Source organism: Glycine max, chromosome 6, assembly GCF_000004515.6.
Source record: "Glycine max cultivar Williams 82 chromosome 6, Glycine_max_v4.0, whole genome shotgun sequence".
NCBI lineage: Eukaryota > Viridiplantae > Streptophyta > Magnoliopsida > Fabales > Fabaceae > Glycine > Glycine max.
Genome location: NC_038242.2, coordinates 10,569,210 through 10,585,743, shown reverse-complemented (window position 1 = coordinate 10,585,743; position 16,534 = coordinate 10,569,210). Strand labels below are relative to the sequence as shown.

Sequence of the window (16,534 nt, the reverse complement as noted above, 5' to 3'; positions counted from 1 at the left end):
AAAAAAACTTTAAGTATAATTAAGCTATGAAAATTAGTTATACATAAATAGTAAAAATAAAAATTTATTTAATGTTATATAATCATTTAAAGAAATTATGGGACCTTTTAAAAAATTCACATGATTCATATAGATATGATATAATGGTTAATATTTAGCTCTCTCATTCTTTAAAAAAATAAATTAGACAACAAATATTGATTACATTAGTAAGGATTAAACTCATATCCCACAAAAATGTAGGTTTAGATCTTATTATTAATATTAAAATTTTGTTGATAGACAATCTATAAGTATTTATTGAACATCCTTTTTGTTCTTGTTAAATCTCTGAAATTCAATTCACTTAAATTTTATTTAATAAAAATAATTATATATAATAGATGACAAAAATTAAAAAAAAATTAAAATTACATTATCATTTAAAAATCACATTTTTTAAAAAAAATAAGACGACTTATTAGTTTTAGTCTTTATCATTTATGATAAAATCTAATAATTAAACTTTTTCACTCATAAAAATAACTTTCTTACTAGATACACTCATTCGTATATATATATATATGTAAGTTTTTGTTATTGTGAGGAAAAGTGGGAGAATAGTTATAACTTAATGTTAGATAACTTTTGGCTTGAAGATTACTGATAGTAGAAAAGACGTGGTTGAACCATTCTTATCGCGGTGTGCATCATAGATGGAATATCGTTCCTTCGGCAACTGTTGAATAATGAGATATATATAATTGATGTGAGAGTTTTGTTTCATTGTTTCTTTCATAAATAGAATAGAATCACCAAGAAGTTTGTACGTGCGTAGCTATTTTGATCAATATTTCAATGTTAAGATTAAAAGGAGTTCTGTTGAAATGTTGAGGATTGATCTCTATACACACACTAGCATGTATTTTAAATTCATCCCAACATATCAACATTTTAAAATATAAATTTTTGTTTAAACATTGTAACCTACTTAATCTATAAAATTTTAATAAGTTGAGTCTCAATCAATATAGCCATTTTTTTTTATCATGAAACCTCATCCATTTAGTTTTTTTTATAGCCATCCATTTATTTAAGAGCTCATTGCCCTGAAATGAGGTAGAAACAGAACATCGCAACTATATTAATATATAGGCAAAGAAAAATTAACCTATATTTATCTGCGAAGTTCTTCGTGTGACTCACAAGTAGGTCACGAGTCACGAGTCACGAGCTTAAACCCTTGCTCGCACGTCATGTACGCTGGCTTGTCCATTCTTTCTGCGTCTTCAACAATTGGTCCCACTCAATTTAATAAAAAAATCTGCCAAACCACACATATTAAAATGCAAACGAAAACTAGTTTTCCCATTTGATTAGTAAGAAAGGAGACAGAGATTAGGGGCTTAAAAGTGGTCATTGAAGGATTATGGATATATATGACGACGGCGTAGTAGGTGAAAATGAATGGAAACTGAGACAACGTAAGTATAAAAACAGTAGTAATTTTTTCTAGGTTCTGTTATGGTATGAAAAAAAACTTACATCACTTAGAATTGAAAGTAAAAGTTAAGAATAATTTAAAAACTTTTTTCTTAATCTATTGAAATATTTTTTAGGATATAATCTTGGCAGTTCACCAAGCATCACAAGGACATTACTTGAGACACGAAGTGATCTTAACTATGTCAACACACTTGAGGTCGAAACAAAGACCCTAATAAAAGTGAGTTATTCTTGCTCCTTAGTTAGTCACAACTGGGAGCTGAGAGAATATGTTTGATGATTATTATCCAAAGTGCTTATACATTCTCTCTCTACGTTCTGACATGGTTTTAGGGAGAGACATGTCTAATAGAGGCACCTCAAACACACACTTAATCTGGTACGCCAATTTTTTTTTGCATCATTTAACAATCAAGGCCTAAAATACTGTAACTCTAAGTATGTTAACAGACTTTTGTAACAGGCTACATATCTGCTAGTGTTTTTTTAACCCCATTTTACTTCATTATCCAGACTTAACATTTAGTATATAACCTAATGAGATAGTGCCCTTTTAGAATGGCTAATTTGATTGAGTTATGGATCTTATTTTTGTGCATGAATACCATAAATTACTAGTGCAATTAGTCATATGGTAATGGCCCCAAAAAATTGTGTACGATGTCTTTAATTAATAATTGAGGTAGATACGCAACTTCAACCCAATGATTACTTGATCAGCATTATAAACTTTCAATATATCTTGTCATTTAATTTTTTGTTCATAAAAAACATTATATTCCTCTTATACCCTCTCTATTTTGTAAAGCTTTTATGTCATGCAAGAAAAGCCAAGTTTTTACTCTTTCAGCTTCCTCGGGACAGTCGAGGGGCGCTAACAAGACAGCGAAAGGATGTTACGCCCTCTTCTCACTTAATATATAGTGTATATAGGATTTAATTATAAAAAATAATAAAGTAAAAGTAAATTTGTCATGAGTTTAATTTCTATTTTTCTATACCATGATCGTGTAAGAAATTTTTACACTGAATTAATTATAAATCATAATAGATATTACATTTTAACATTTGATACAAGTTACTTGCTGCTGTAGTTGAATTCGCAGTTCTTTGGCGGCTACAAACTTCAAAATATGTATATCACCATATTCGGCCAATGAAACAGTTAAAATAAGTAAATAACTGTATCTCTTTCGCGTGTTGAGTTGTGATACGAAAGTTACTTTATTATTGCTACACGCGCTTTAGGGGTAGTTCTGGACCTCTCTGGTTATGGTAGATAGAAAAAGAAAAACATGAAAGGCTTTGGCCTTGGAAGATATTGCTTATTATTTGCTTGCTTGCGTTGAAAGGGAACAAGATAATAAAAGGTATGCATTGGGAAGACCGGTAGTCTTATTTATGTGCCCTTTTTTCATGCATTTGAGATGGTCATAACTTACAAATAAGTTGGTGAGACGCACCTTTCATCTCTCTTTTTTTGTTGATTTATTACTTAATGACTTTATTTTTTTATGTACTTTGGATTAAATTCAACTAAGTAAGTAGGTTAGTCCTCTAAAAAAAAAGTAGGTCGGTATTAGATTAGTAGATTGAATTAATGTTTTCGGCTGATTAAAAAAAATGAATTAACGTTGTTGAGGTTCAAATGAGTTATTCTCTCCTTTCTATGAGATGGACCGTATCCCGTCGAAAACCCAATCTATCAGCAAACAAGCAATTGCTTCCTGCACCTCCCAAAAGACCTGGATAGATTCAAATAGCCCTACCTCTACCAAGCAATTCCCACCTCCACCCAATGGCCAATACCATTGTTGACCCAAACACTGCTGCTGCAACTGCCCAACACCAACGTCGACAATCCTTATGCAGAAAAAAAAAAGCGCAAACGAAGTTGAAAACGAAAGCAAGGTACAAAACTTGACCCAATTCCAAAAAGGCTTTTTTTTTTTTTTGCATTTCTTGAAAGGTCTTTATGAAAGCATATTTTTATACTTTTTGAAAGACTATTCCGCAAAAGGTGTCTTAAAAAGATAAATGTTCAACCTCCTCCTCGCAATGGTTTGCTTGCACGCTTCTTAGGACCTCACACCAAACCTTTTTCTCGGCCTTGCAAAAGAGACAACATCATCAACGTCACACTGCACTACCAGTCTACCACCCATCATCCATATTACACCATCCTGCCATCCTTTGTGTTGCACCGCACCCCCACCCATCATCATAGGTGAAGAGAAAAAACTGACGTGTACATTTTTGTGTGTAGATCTCCCCATCATGCCACATTGTCACCTTTTCTATTGTGGATGATTTCTTTGTACGTTAAATTTGTTGTATGTTTGTGGCAGTGGTTTCACCATGGACAAAGGCTTCATAAGAGGGGAGGGTGTTGGTGGAGGGAGTTGGCGTGGAAGGGCATTCAGGCGAGGGGTAGTTTTGTCCATTCATATAGTTTGGAGGTGCATGAAGCAAAAAGTGGAGTGCATTCCACAAATCTGTTCTTAATCTTTTCTCCCCCTCTCTCCTCGCCCAAAAACCATGATCATTATCCCAAGGCATCTTGCTAAATACACCTTCTAGTTTTCTAAATTAACTCCCTTTCTTCTTATTAAAGTTTTTATTACCAACTATACCCTTTAAACCCTATTTATACACAGCCCACAATTTTTTCTTTCTCTTCTTCCCATCAAAGTGCCCACCACCATCGAAAGCCATGTTGACCTCCATTCCATCGCCGGCATTGATTCTCAGACGGTAAAATTGGCTTCGTTCAACCACAAAATTGGGATCAATCATTGCCCCATTGATTCTCAAAGGAGGATCTCCTACTAATTGAATCCTTTTATTCTCAAGATGATCAAGAATCACTGTTAATGGAAAAAAAAAAATCAAATCCAAAAAAAAGGAAACCAAATTTGCACAAAACAAAACTGGATGTGCACAAAAACAAACCAAATCTGCCAAAATTGGAGCCAAATTTGCACAAAATGAAACCAAATCCAAATATTTTTTACCCTTAATTTTGAAAGAGCACCTTTCATAATTCAGACTTGCATTTTTTCACGAAGAGACACATATTTTCATGAAGACACACAACTGTGGTTTTAAATTGCGGTTGCGGTTGTTGTTGCGTTGTGGCAAGTCAGAAAACCTTTATATTGTGGGATATGCGGCCTCGACCACAATTGCGGTTGTGGTGATTCAAAGTACCTTGACATTGTGGCCGCAATTGTGGTTGTGGAACGCTATTTAAAACCATGGACAGAACAACCTTTCATTATTTTCAAAATCTCTTACACACAAACACCTATATTTTTTCTATGTGGTTGAACTCCCCTGTCCCTCTCTAATCAAGTACTGGACTATTGCTCATTTGTTTACTTTTACATGTGTGCAAGCATTATCTGTATATATGAATGTCAATAAGCTCCATTTGTGCAGCATTCCCTTCATACAAATCCACTATCCATCCAAGGAGCTTCTTCAGCACTGGTGCCAGTGGATTTGAATGAAGGCACTGTTGATGCAAAGGAAAATGTGCAAAATGGAGAAATGCTACACATACAATCCAGCTTCCGACATTCCCAGGTGGCTTTCCTCTACTAATTGCTTGTTACTAAAATAATTTCATCTTACTTCTTTGTGTGAGCACATGTTGTATTATCTCATTTTATGGCAGATGCATTGTTTTGTTAAGTTTCTGAGTTTCAATTGAGTGATGATGCTTTTTACAAACTTACCTCATACCTGTGTAATACTTGCAGAAACTGGAAGATGATCTACGCATGTTAGGGACGAAAATTAAGCAGCATGAGAACAACCTATATCATTTGAACTCTGAAAAAAGCAAATTAGATGACTCCATTCTTCATTTGCAAGGTACATTTGTTGTGCCTTTTAAGGATTTTTTGTCCGTTTGGCAGGTGGAAAAGAAGATACTTATAATGAAAATATTTATGATCCTGTTCTGTAAGGTGTATTTACAGAACCAATGTTGTAAGCTTTTATATGGTTGCTTGCAATCACAAAGTAGGTATTCTGATGACAACAAAGTAAAATGTCAGTTCAGTAATATTGTTTCTGGTCACCAGAGGATTCTGAAAGGTGGTGCACTAGTTTTATCTGTTTATTTAAGCATCATGATTTTGGTTATAAGGTTAATGTAGAGCTGTTGATGTTATTCATATTACATTGCAACTTACTATATTTATAGACTGAAAATTGTGGTGCATATGTCAAATGTAGTCATTTTCAATTTAGGATGCAATAAAACTTTAAAAATTTTATTTGTTAAATGTTGTTTCTCTTTTGTGTAAATGATCTTTTGTTCCATTTTTTGTTAAAATTATCTACTAATGAAGGGAAAATATCATTTATGTTTTTCTTTTTGTATTCATAGTTACTATTGGGAAATCAGATTCTTCAAGTAAGGCCACAATTGGTGATATGGACAATCCCAACCCTACAAATGATGAGGAAGTGAATAAACAGATATTGCAGCATGAAAAATCTGCTGCTGGTATTTTGTGCCAGCTTAGGATTCATCATGGAGCTCAGGCTTCTCATCTTACATTGACAAAGGATGTTGTGGGTATTGTTGCTACTCTGGGCAAAGTTGAGGATGACATTCTTAGCAGGTATGTTTAGCAATATTTTCATTCAGCCAAGTCAAGCACTTATATCAAACTTGTAATAACTTCTCTTTTCTTCAGTCTCAGTGGCATTATCTTTAAACAGGAAGAAAAATTAATGTATTTCTCTTTATTGCTAATATCTCTGAAAATTTGGTTTTTGACCGAGTCAAATGACGTCATGTGATCTATGTAATAAACCTCACCTAGTAGCACAAAACTTTTGTTGTTGCTGCTAATATCTATGAATATGTAAGCACAGATGCAGTTAGTTTCACTGTACTTGTTGGATTGCAGACTTTTCTCAGAGTATCTAGGAGTGGAGACTATGCTGGCAATTGTTTGCAGAACTTATGAAGAGGTTAAAGCTCTTGAAATGTATGATAAGGAAGGATGCATAAATAAAAGTTTTGATCTTCGTAGGCTAGGTGCCTCTATTGGAAGGGCTTTGGATGGTCGATTTCTAGTGATATGTCTTGAATATCTGAGGCATGCCTTCTAGAGTCTTGTGTTTATGCCTTTCATTTGTGGTTGTGGATAAGTTAGTTTTTTCTTCTTTTTTTTTAAAAACTTTTTTCATTTTGTATGTTTTAGGCCTTATGCTGGTAATTACATGCTTGAGGATGCACAACGGAAGTTGGATATTTTAATCCCAAGATTGCCCAATGGGGAGCTTCCATCTGGATTTCTTGGTTATGCAGTGACTATGATTAATTTAGATAGCTCAAACCTATTTTGTGTTACTCCCAGTGGTTATGGCCTCAGAGAAACTCTGTTTTATAATCTCTTTTCTTGTCTACAAGTATATAAGACAAGGGCTAAAATGATACAAGCACTTCCTTGCATAAGTGAAGGAGCTCTTTCTTTAGATGGAGGAATGGTTAGGAGTTGTGGTGTATTTTCCTTGGGCAATAGCTAAGAGTATGAATGGCAAATTTTTAGTTATACATCATGTGTAATCTATGTCTCTCTCTCTCTTTATCTTTTGAGAATTATATGCAGGTTGAAACCTTAAAGTATGCCATCCTGGGAATGGGAATAACTTTGGTGTTCTCCATTTTAAGAAGAAAACAGAAGATATTGATGGGAGAATAATCTTTCGTGCAATTGTATACCACAGAAATCTTTTCAATTTCTTAAGATGTGGGTGACTCAGCTGGATTAACTTTTAAAATGCTATCCATAATGAGGTCTAACAATGTCAATTATCTAAATCTTTTACTAGAATTTGTATAGAAACTCATGATATGAACTATGCAGTCTTGATATGTTGTCACACAACATGGAACCTCAACAGATGATCATTAAATCTTGTACATTTAAGGTCTTGTAGGTTCTTGAGTTGATAAATATTTTTGTGTTTACTGATGAAGAGCTGTTTTATGTTTTCAAATCTGTTTATAGAACCTTTTTCTTTAAATAAAAAAGTAAGCTTCATTTTAGACTGACGTGTGTTATAATTTGTTTTCAATAGAATACAATCATTAAATATGTGAACTCAAAAAATCTGGGGAATGTGCAGGGAAGATGTTGATGTGAGATTCACCCGACCAGAAAGATCAATGGGGCTTGATAACCACCACATTGACATTGAGAGACAATTGAAAGATGAAGTTCAATTACAATAAAAAGAAGGCTGACTATCTCAAGTATTTGGCGCAAAGTTCATCAGATGCAACTCAGGTAATCTATCTGGAAATTGGATTTTTAAACCTAGGTGATTAATTCATATGTTTTCTTGACCTCTCCCAAGTTATTTTGATTGTGTTAGAATGGCTCAAGTTACTTCTAACATTTTAGGAATTTAATCTATTACTATGAGCACTTTGTTTTGTGGATGAGCATATTCTAAAATACTGTCAAACTCAACAATGGGTTTTGACTATTAATTTTAACAGAGTCTCGTACTGAATAACGATGCATGTGCATGTCAAATTATCTAATTCCAAGCTTATCAAATATCTAGTTCACATAGTGGTTTCAATTGATGGGAGCATTTCATATCTGACTTTAACTGTTGTAATGTTTCTTTAATCTAATGGCACCATCAGGCTCAGATTGCTCCTGACAGATTTGCATGTAGATGATTGAATCATGGTTGACAGCATACAATGAAGAAGAGAGCCTGTGGCTGGCAACTTGTTTTTGTTCTTGAGCTTGTAGCTATATCCATTTTGTAATCTAGTTCTGGAAGGAGAATTTTCTCATTTTGAGTTCTTAAATTGGAAGATAAATTTTGGATAGTAAAACAAGTTCATTGATTTTTGAGGCTGGAGACCTTTCTTCAGTTAAGGCTTTATTCTTCTTCAAGTTTTGCTGTAAAGCAAAATCAGATTAGCCTTCATGACACCTGTGTAAGATTTACCTTTCAGTTTGCATGGTTACCCTTCTAGACCAGACATACAAGGTTGGACAACCTTTTTCTTGGTTCCTTGTATACCCTGTTATCTCATAGTACTCATGTATTGAGTGTTGGTTAGAGGCTGTGAATATTGTACATCTCTGTTAACTAATTTTTTCCCCATGGTTTTAAAAAATCCATTTAACTGTAGCCCTTAGTTTTCTTTCTTTCTCTGTCCTTCCTTGGGGAATCTGTGGATTGTTTAATGATGAATAATTTCAAGTGGGCACAAATATTTTGAAGAAAACTTATCGAATAACATTGATTTGATAAAATGTATGAGTTGAATTTACCAAAACGAGAGGACACGTTTATAAAATTATACTGGATTGGATATATTTCCAGTCGCGGTGTTTGATTCGGCCATGGGATTGATTAGAGGTTGTGCTACGTTTTCAATAATCCATATACGGAGTGTGGTCCAAAGGAGGGAAGGAAAAGAGAGGTTTCTTAATCTAGTATAGTTTAAGAGAAGACAAGAAGAGAAATGCAAGCTTGTTTGATCAGAAAGGAAAGTAGAGGGCAGGGGAAATATAGACAATATAGTTATTGATAAAAATATGATATATAATCATATATAATTGGTAGGTATTTCACTATTTTGTCATTGCAAAAACCTACCTAAAAAAGCAAGCGTGAGGGTGGAAAAGCTTCAGCAGGTTGAACATGTAATTGGAGGGACAATGATGTGCCTCCTGAAAAAGGTTATAACTCATAAAATTTACGAGAGGTTCTGAAAAAAAGGATAGAACAATATAGAAAGGTGAGAGAAAAGAGAAGGCTAAAAGAGAGTGTCCACTGTCCACGAGCAAATCTTCTCTGCAAGTTGTTTTTCTTCCTCAAGGTCTAAACCTCCATTGTCCATGTACATAGCCTGTAATTGCTAAAATATTACTTATTTTATAATTTTAAAATAGAACCATAAAGTGAGTTATACACATCATAAACATTTTTTAACACAACAAATATCTGTAAGTAGTTTTTGTTTTATTTTATAAAATTAATTTATTTATATCCTAATTGAAAATGCAACAACAACAAAAATATTGTAATTGAAGATGAGAAAAATCTTTGAAATTGAAAAGATATTTATAAGATGGTGATTTTATTTTATTTATCCTAAAATAATTAATTAATTTCATTTCCAGGAGACGTATCTTAGTCTATTTCGTCAACCTGTTACGGTTCACTTCACTTTCTTAAACTGTTTTTTAGTGGGTCGAAAAAAAAACGAATAACATTTTGAGGAGGTTCGGTAGAGTGGCGTGGCGTTTTACTCACAACATCATCAAAATTATCAAATCCACCTCTTCCGGCAACCTCAATTTCTGCTCCCTAAATCATGCTTGCGTTTCGATCGAAGCCTTGTTGCAGTTACAAGGAAACAGCGTCCCTCGCACTTGCACACTTCAGGCACTTGGTGTTCAACTACGCACGCGCCGGGAGCTCTCGGTGCCCTCCACGCGCCGGCTTCGGGGTTCGGAGAGGCTACATCGTCGTTGCCTCGTTGGGGGACCCACCCGAAGTCTGGTCCGGCGGCGGGATTGTCGTTCGCCCCGGGAATTCCAATTTCGAAGTCGCCGGCGGCGGTGGCGCCCCGAACTCCGGCGATTCAAAAGAGGGGTGCTGGGGTGGCTCCAATTTGGGGAACAGTTTCCCAACGCCAAAGGAAATTTGCAAGGGGCTCGACAAATTCGTTATTGGACAAGAGAGGGCCAAGAAGGTGTTTCCCAATTTTTCATCTTTTTTTTACACTTTTGGTGGTTTTGTTGTCCTCATTTGTGGTTCGATTGTTTTTTTCAGGTGCTTTCTGTAGCGGTTTATAATCACTATAAGAGGATATTTAATGAAACCTCTTTGCCCAAGTGGTTAGTGTTACTATTCTTTGCTGAGCTTTACCTCTTTTTAAACTATGTTGATTGTATGTAGGTATCAAGTATTAACTGATTTTCACATGTTCTTACTATTTGGAATGTTAGGCCTGCAGGAGATTCAGATAATAGTGTGAAAGTTGATGCTGCTGATGATGATAGAGTTGAACTTGAGAAAAGCAACATCCTTCTAATGGGGCCAACCGGATCAGGTAAATCAGTTTTTGCCTTCCGGTTGAGTGTTTAATGTTTATATTCTTCTAGTTTTTGACTTTTTGTATAATGTATGATATGATGCTTCCATTTTTGGAATAACAAATTGTTTGAGTCAGTGGAGAATAGATGACTCTCAGCCATGCAGTTTCTCAGTCAGTTGTACCGATATGTTAAAATTGTGTGCTGAGTCCTTTGTTTATATAGCTTAGTCTACCATGAAATCATTTTTTTTAATACTCAAGGTTGGGGCAGGGGGCAAGTTTGAGAACTTTTTTTTTTTATATCTTCGTTTCTTTGAACAATCATTAATGTCTTGTTATTGCTGGTTACTTGTGTAACTTGTTTTTCTTTGATGCTGTTTCAAGGACAGGGAAGACATTACTTGCCAAAACTTTGGCTCGATTTGTAAATGTTCCCTTTGTTATTGCAGATGCAACTTCACTCACTCAGGCAAGTTTGTGAGCTTTATTCTTGTTTTCTGATTTTCCATCTCCCAAAATAAAAGAAAAAAATAGTAAGGTGGGGACATGGGGAAAAATGTTTATGTTTGGAGGATTATTCATTTGAAAGACTTGTAAAGCTCCTGTATAAGTTGTAACTTTTCAGCACAAAAGACATATTTTGCCATCCTGTAATCTTATGTTCTCAAAAGGTGTAGACATTTATGCAAATTCTGAACACAGAGAAGTTGAGATATATATCCAAAACATTTCCTTTTATCAAATTCAAAGTGCCCTGAAGGTACTTTGGGAATCATTTTCTTTCCTTTTCTCCTGTGATTAGAAATCATGCATTTATTATGTCTTATTCCATCTTCAAAAATATTTTCATCTTAATTTTTGCTCTGTGGAAACCATGTTTATGTCACGTGTCTAACCTCAGTGTCACCTTTGAACAGGCAGGTTATGTTGGAGAGGATGTGGAATCCATATTATACAAGCTCCTCATGGTAAATACTCTGATAAATGCTGACTGTGTTTTTAATACAAAATACTAATTTGGGTATCTTTAGATTAAACAAGACCAATGACTCTGTGTCCAATCTTTGAGGGTTAATGTTTCAAAGCTTTATTAATGAGAAGTGGAGCGTAAACTGGGTTTAAAGGGTTTGATGTATGATTCAACCTTCAGTAGATCATATGGTTTGAGTTCTTGTACTTTTATGATTTGAACATAGCACATAGTGCTGATGGTACTTATGCATGCTTTTGCAAAATTTTCTTTGTTATTGGGAATTAGTTTCTTTTATCTTCAACTCCCTTAAGTTTTTATTGAAGTATGGTTTTCTCCATGGTTTATTGATCTTTAAAAATTGATTGCTTCTTTCGTGAAATGGACTGGTTGCAAGTTGATGAAGGAATCATAAATTAACAAACATAGCATCACAAACTGTAGTCTGAATCAAGCATTGCATGAGTTTATTTCCAGGTTGCAGATTATAATGTTGCAGCTGCACAGCAAGGCATTGTTTACATTGATGAAGTTGACAAGATTACTAAAAAGGTTCCTCCCTGTTTTGACTTTTTCCTCCATCTGTCAAATTTCAAAATCAAATATTTGTCTGCTGTTTTCTTCATCTACTCTTTACATTTCAGGCTGAGAGCCTTAATATCAGTAGAGATGTTTCTGGTGAAGGTGTTCAGCAGGCATTACTAAAGATGCTTGAGGGGACGGTTAGTTATTTTCATAATGATCAACACTGAAAGCTATTGGATATAGTTTTGTGAAACTGCTACTAAAATGATGTTGGAGTAGCAAAGTCAAGCATAGTTAAAGCATCTGGTTATTTTTCTAATTCTGTATTTTTAGCAATTCATTTTATATTGATCCTGTTGCATTCTTTCCAATCAAGGTTGTCAATGTTCCTGAGAAGGGAGCCCGAAAGCATCCTAGAGGTGACAATATTCAGGTATGTGTACATAGTCTTTGGTGCCTTACAATTTCAGGTATGTATATGCTTGTAGGGACTATCAGATATATTGATGGTGCTGCTGCATGGGTGCAATCACATTTCAATATTTAAGAGTGTTCTTTGTTTTAAACCTTTGAGAGAGCTTAACTGACGTTTCTTGTTCTTTTTTTCTCTTCATTCTCCAGTTTGTTTACATGTTTATGTGTATATGCTCTGATTGCACTCTTGCTTGGTTGAATTTCATTTTTGGTATCCTGTTACATAAGAGACATCTGTTGTTTTCATTTTATTTATAACTGGTGTGCTATCTGTGTCTCTTCACAGATTGACACAAAGAATATACTTTTCATTTGTGGAGGAGCCTTTGTTGACTTAGAGAAAACAATCTCAGAAAGGTTGCACAAATCCTGAAAATTTAATAGTAGTGATATTAATATTATGGGGTCTCTGGTGTTTCTGTATGTAACTAGTAACTTTTCATTCCTTTTCAGGCGTCATGATTCTTCTATTGGATTTGGGGCTCCTATACGTGCAAACATGAGGACTGGTAAAGTCACAGAAGCTGCTGTGGCATCATCATTATTGGAAACTGTAAGTTTCATGAGGCAGATCTTGTAAGGATAGCAGCTTTTACTAACCCAACTAGATTCAACTTGGATCTTTACATTTTTTAAAATTGTTATTTTGCAGGTTGAAAGTAGTGATCTTATTGCATATGGTTTAATACCTGAATTTGTTGGGAGGTTTCCTATCCTTGTCAGTTTGTCAGCTTTAACTGAAAATCAACTAATTCAGGTAGGCTTCATGTGTGTAATAATTCAGCTTGGTTGCTCAGAAAAAAATGTATCTGTATTGCTTTTCTCATTTGGCCGTGTTAACAACTGAATGATGTATCTATGTAGTAGTGGATTAGGTATTTATTGATTGATTAAATAATTGAATGGGAAATGGTGAGAAAGTCAGAAGGACTGGCTTTCTCATGAGCCAAAGTATTGACTGATCTGGTATTATTTTGAATTTTTTCTTTTATTTCATCAGTCAATTAAATTGTGTGATTTACTTAAAAATATATCTTTAATAGTGCTTTATTTTTAAACTTTACAAGGTCACTTTTCTTGCTACCTAATGCCATTAATGATTTAAACTTTCTATAGGTCCTCTCAGAACCAAAGAATGCTCTAGGGAAGCAATACAAGAAGATGTTCCAAATGAATGGGGTAATATTTTACCAGCCTCTTTTTATTTCCTTGTATATTTTACAGATAACACGTTTTCTCTCCAATGGTTTAACCATGAGAAGATTCAATAATTGGTGATACTGCATCTTGATGCAAAACCTTAACACATTAAGTTTATAGGCCTTTCCACTTATAAATATTTTATTTCTTGTTTGTTCATTGTAGTTTTAAGGTATAGGGTAATCAGTTGCTTGATTGGATTTTGAATGGCTATAATAGGCTTTGTTGGGATTGAAATGACTGCTCTAACAACAATTTGATGTAATTTTTTTTCAGGTAAAGCTACATTTTACAGAAAATGCTCTAAGATCAATTGCCAGAAAGGCAATATCTAAAAATACTGGTGCTCGGGGATTACGATCGATACTAGAAAATGTGTTGGTAGATGCCATGTATGAGGTATGCTATAAATTTTAGTTTGGATTGATAATTTGTTCATACTGTATGACATGGCGTGCATAACATTAAAGACAGTAAAACTTAGTGACACCAGGCAATATTTAAGCTTTGGGTCTTGGCATCCACCTACATGATAGTTATTAGTTAACCTCTGTTATTATTATTAATATTATTTAGAGAACAAAGAGAGAATAGTCGACTTTTGAAACTTAAACAAGTACCTCCTAAACCATGATCTTTTTCTGTTCATTAGGAATTGGGTGTATTGGATTGTATTGCATCATGAAATGTGTAGATTATTTAGCTTAGCTTGTTGAACTTTTTGTGCAGATTCCTGATATTAGAACAGACGATGATGTTATAGATGCTGTTGTCGTTGATGAAGAGGCCGTTGGAGGTGAGGGGCGTGGGAGAGGGGCTAAAATCCTGTATGGTAAGGGTGCATTGGATCAATATCTTTCAGAGCAGAAAAATGATTCAGAGGTGTGTATAAGAATTTGTGATACATGGATTTTCTTTCTGCTTCTATCAAATCAATTCCTAATCATGCTTTTGTTTGTGCTCATAGACCATGGAGGCATCAGCTGCAGATAATGAAGCCGATACAGAACTTCCTTCCATTGTTGCCAGCATGTAACATGTTGCAAATATATATTATAGTTATCTTTGTACATATAGTTGATACATTTGTTGAATAATATACAAGGGTTAGAATCAGATGGTTCCATGTGGCTTGGGCTGAAATCAATGTACCATCAATGTAGTTTCCACGGTAAACTCCGTGGATTTGTTTGCACAAATCATAGTGAGGTAAACTAAATGCCACATACTTATAAGTGTACTGTACCTGATTCGTTATGTAAATTTTGAGTGGAATTATTGAAGGAACCGAAAATGTGTATCGTTTAAATGATCCAGGTTCATTCTTGTTTTTGTCCTGACTATGGCCATTCAACTGAACTTTTGAGTAGAACAACATCCGATTGGTTAAATAAAACATTATAATTGCAAGCTTTATTGAACATTTCATTGGTTGGTGTTAGAAAATTCATTATTTGTTTTACCACAGGTACAGCTCTTGCTGCATAAAATAAGTGGTGATCCTCAACGTGCAGAAACTAGTTACAGAATTCGGTGGCTTAGTTGGAATTATTCAATTTAACAGTGCCGATTATTAGTATTTTATATAATATACACGAACTTTCTATTTGCATTTGAAAGTTGAAAGTTGGAACAATCAATCACAAGCCTTGTCAAAGTAACGTGTTATTTCTTGTCTCATGATATATCTGTTTTGTTTTTAATTTTTTTTAAATGAATGTTCGTTATATTAGAAAATAAAAAGTATTTATTTTGGAAAGTTAAGTATTAAATATTTTAATTATGTATTAGTGTCTTATCTAAATTATTTAATAAATTTATAATTTATAATTACATTTAATTTTTTAACAACGATGGCTTTTTTAAAAATGTTTATCATAATTTTTTTAATTACTAATATTTTTTTTTTGAAAAAGAATGTGAATTGTCTTAGAAGACAACTTATATAAGATAAAGTACTTTTCACCACATACGAGAGTTTTTTTAAAACTTAAAAAATCCTTAACCAGACTATTCTACAAATAATAAAGTGTCATCATATGGTGAGTATAACTAATAACTCTATCTGTAGCGTTATTCTTTAAATATTTGAATTAAAGAATGTTACCTATGTATATTAATTCACATTAATTTGCATTTGTGTCTGCTTCTTGGAGAAATATTTAAATTGCAATCCTCTCCCATCTTATTTGAAAGTATGCATTCTCCTTCCTTCAAAAATAACTGTTTATGTGTTATATGAGTTCATTTCAAAATTCCTTATTGTTGATTGAGTATCATTGAGATTTTTTCTTTCTCGTGGTAATTCTCAATACGATTAATAATTAATTTTATAATCTCATTATTGATTTTGTGTCCTTTAAAGAAGAAATAAAAGGTTTTAAAAGTCAGTAATAAAATATTTAAAATTTACCTTGCCTTCTAAAATATTAAAATCAATAATAAGATATTCACAATATAATTAAGAGACTTTTATGATTATTCTTCATTGTTAAACAAAATATTTATATTAAAAAGATCACAAAGTGTAACTTATAATATTAATTTCTCAAGAAAAAATACATTTTAAAATAAGAAGAAAGAGAAGTGTTAGTCAGCATCTCTAAGAAAAATAGGAGTATAATTCACTCTTCTATTACCATTTTCTTACAACTATTTTCATTCTTTAATTATGCCCTTACTTTAATTTTGTCAGCTTTGTGCGTCTAGCATATTTATTGCATTTATGATTTGGTATTATTTGCTATCGCAATATCAATCATCAAATATAACACCAAAGC

General features: G+C 33.6%; 2 protein-coding genes across 4 annotated transcripts; both read left to right on the top strand.

Moving 5' to 3' along the window:
* The first annotated feature begins 4,084 nt into the window (after positions 1-4,084).
* Positions 4,085-8,636, top strand: LOC100813482 (protein DEFECTIVE IN MERISTEM SILENCING 3). 3 transcript variants are annotated; one of them, XM_014776393.3, is made up of 7 exons: positions 4,085-4,839; positions 4,927-5,073; positions 5,250-5,364; positions 5,885-6,122; positions 6,414-7,259; positions 7,639-7,799; positions 8,168-8,636. In XM_014776393.3, exons 2-5 carry the CDS (start codon positions 5,038-5,040, stop codon positions 6,616-6,618), a joined length of 594 nt encoding a protein of 197 aa, XP_014631879.1. In that variant the 5' UTR covers positions 4,085-4,839; positions 4,927-5,037; the 3' UTR covers positions 6,619-7,259; positions 7,639-7,799; positions 8,168-8,636. The 3 variants fall into 3 exon arrangements, with proteins under 3 accessions (XP_014631879.1, XP_040872370.1, XP_014631881.1); XM_041016436.1 differs by having other exon boundaries at positions 4,085-5,073; XM_014776395.3 differs by lacking the exon at positions 6,414-7,259 and having other exon boundaries at positions 4,085-5,073.
* A 901-nt stretch (positions 8,637-9,537) lies between these two features.
* Positions 9,538-15,041, top strand: LOC100779768 (CLP protease regulatory subunit CLPX1, mitochondrial). Its single transcript, XM_003526669.4, has 15 exons — positions 9,538-10,240; positions 10,321-10,385; positions 10,497-10,600; positions 10,975-11,054; positions 11,503-11,553; positions 12,033-12,107; positions 12,200-12,277; positions 12,457-12,513; positions 12,841-12,911; positions 13,008-13,107; positions 13,207-13,311; positions 13,671-13,733; positions 14,031-14,153; positions 14,484-14,636; positions 14,722-15,041. The coding sequence occupies exons 1-15, from the start codon at positions 9,860-9,862 to the stop codon at positions 14,788-14,790; spliced, it is 1,575 nt and encodes a 524-aa protein (XP_003526717.1). The 5' UTR covers positions 9,538-9,859; the 3' UTR covers positions 14,791-15,041.
* Positions 15,042-16,534: the final 1,493 nt, after the last annotated feature.

Bases quoted from the DNA above. Each gene is read 5' to 3' on its own strand.
- LOC100813482 (XM_014776393.3), top strand. From the start codon at position 5,038: ATGCTACACATACAATCCAGCTTCCGACATTCCCAG. The intron at 5,074-5,249 runs GTGGCTTTCCTC...TAATACTTGCAG, and splicing joins CCAGCTTCCGACATTCCCAG to AAACTGGAAGATGATCTACG. The intron at 5,365-5,884 runs GTACATTTGTTG...TTGTATTCATAG, and splicing joins CTCCATTCTTCATTTGCAAG to TTACTATTGGGAAATCAGAT.
- LOC100779768 (XM_003526669.4), top strand. From the start codon at position 9,860: ATGCTTGCGTTTCGATCGAAGCCTTGTTGCAGTTACAAGGAAACAGCG. The intron at 10,241-10,320 runs GTGTTTCCCAAT...TGTTTTTTTCAG, and splicing joins GACAAGAGAGGGCCAAGAAG to GTGCTTTCTGTAGCGGTTTA. The intron at 13,734-14,030 runs GTAATATTTTAC...ATTTTTTTTCAG, and splicing joins AGATGTTCCAAATGAATGGG to GTAAAGCTACATTTTACAGA.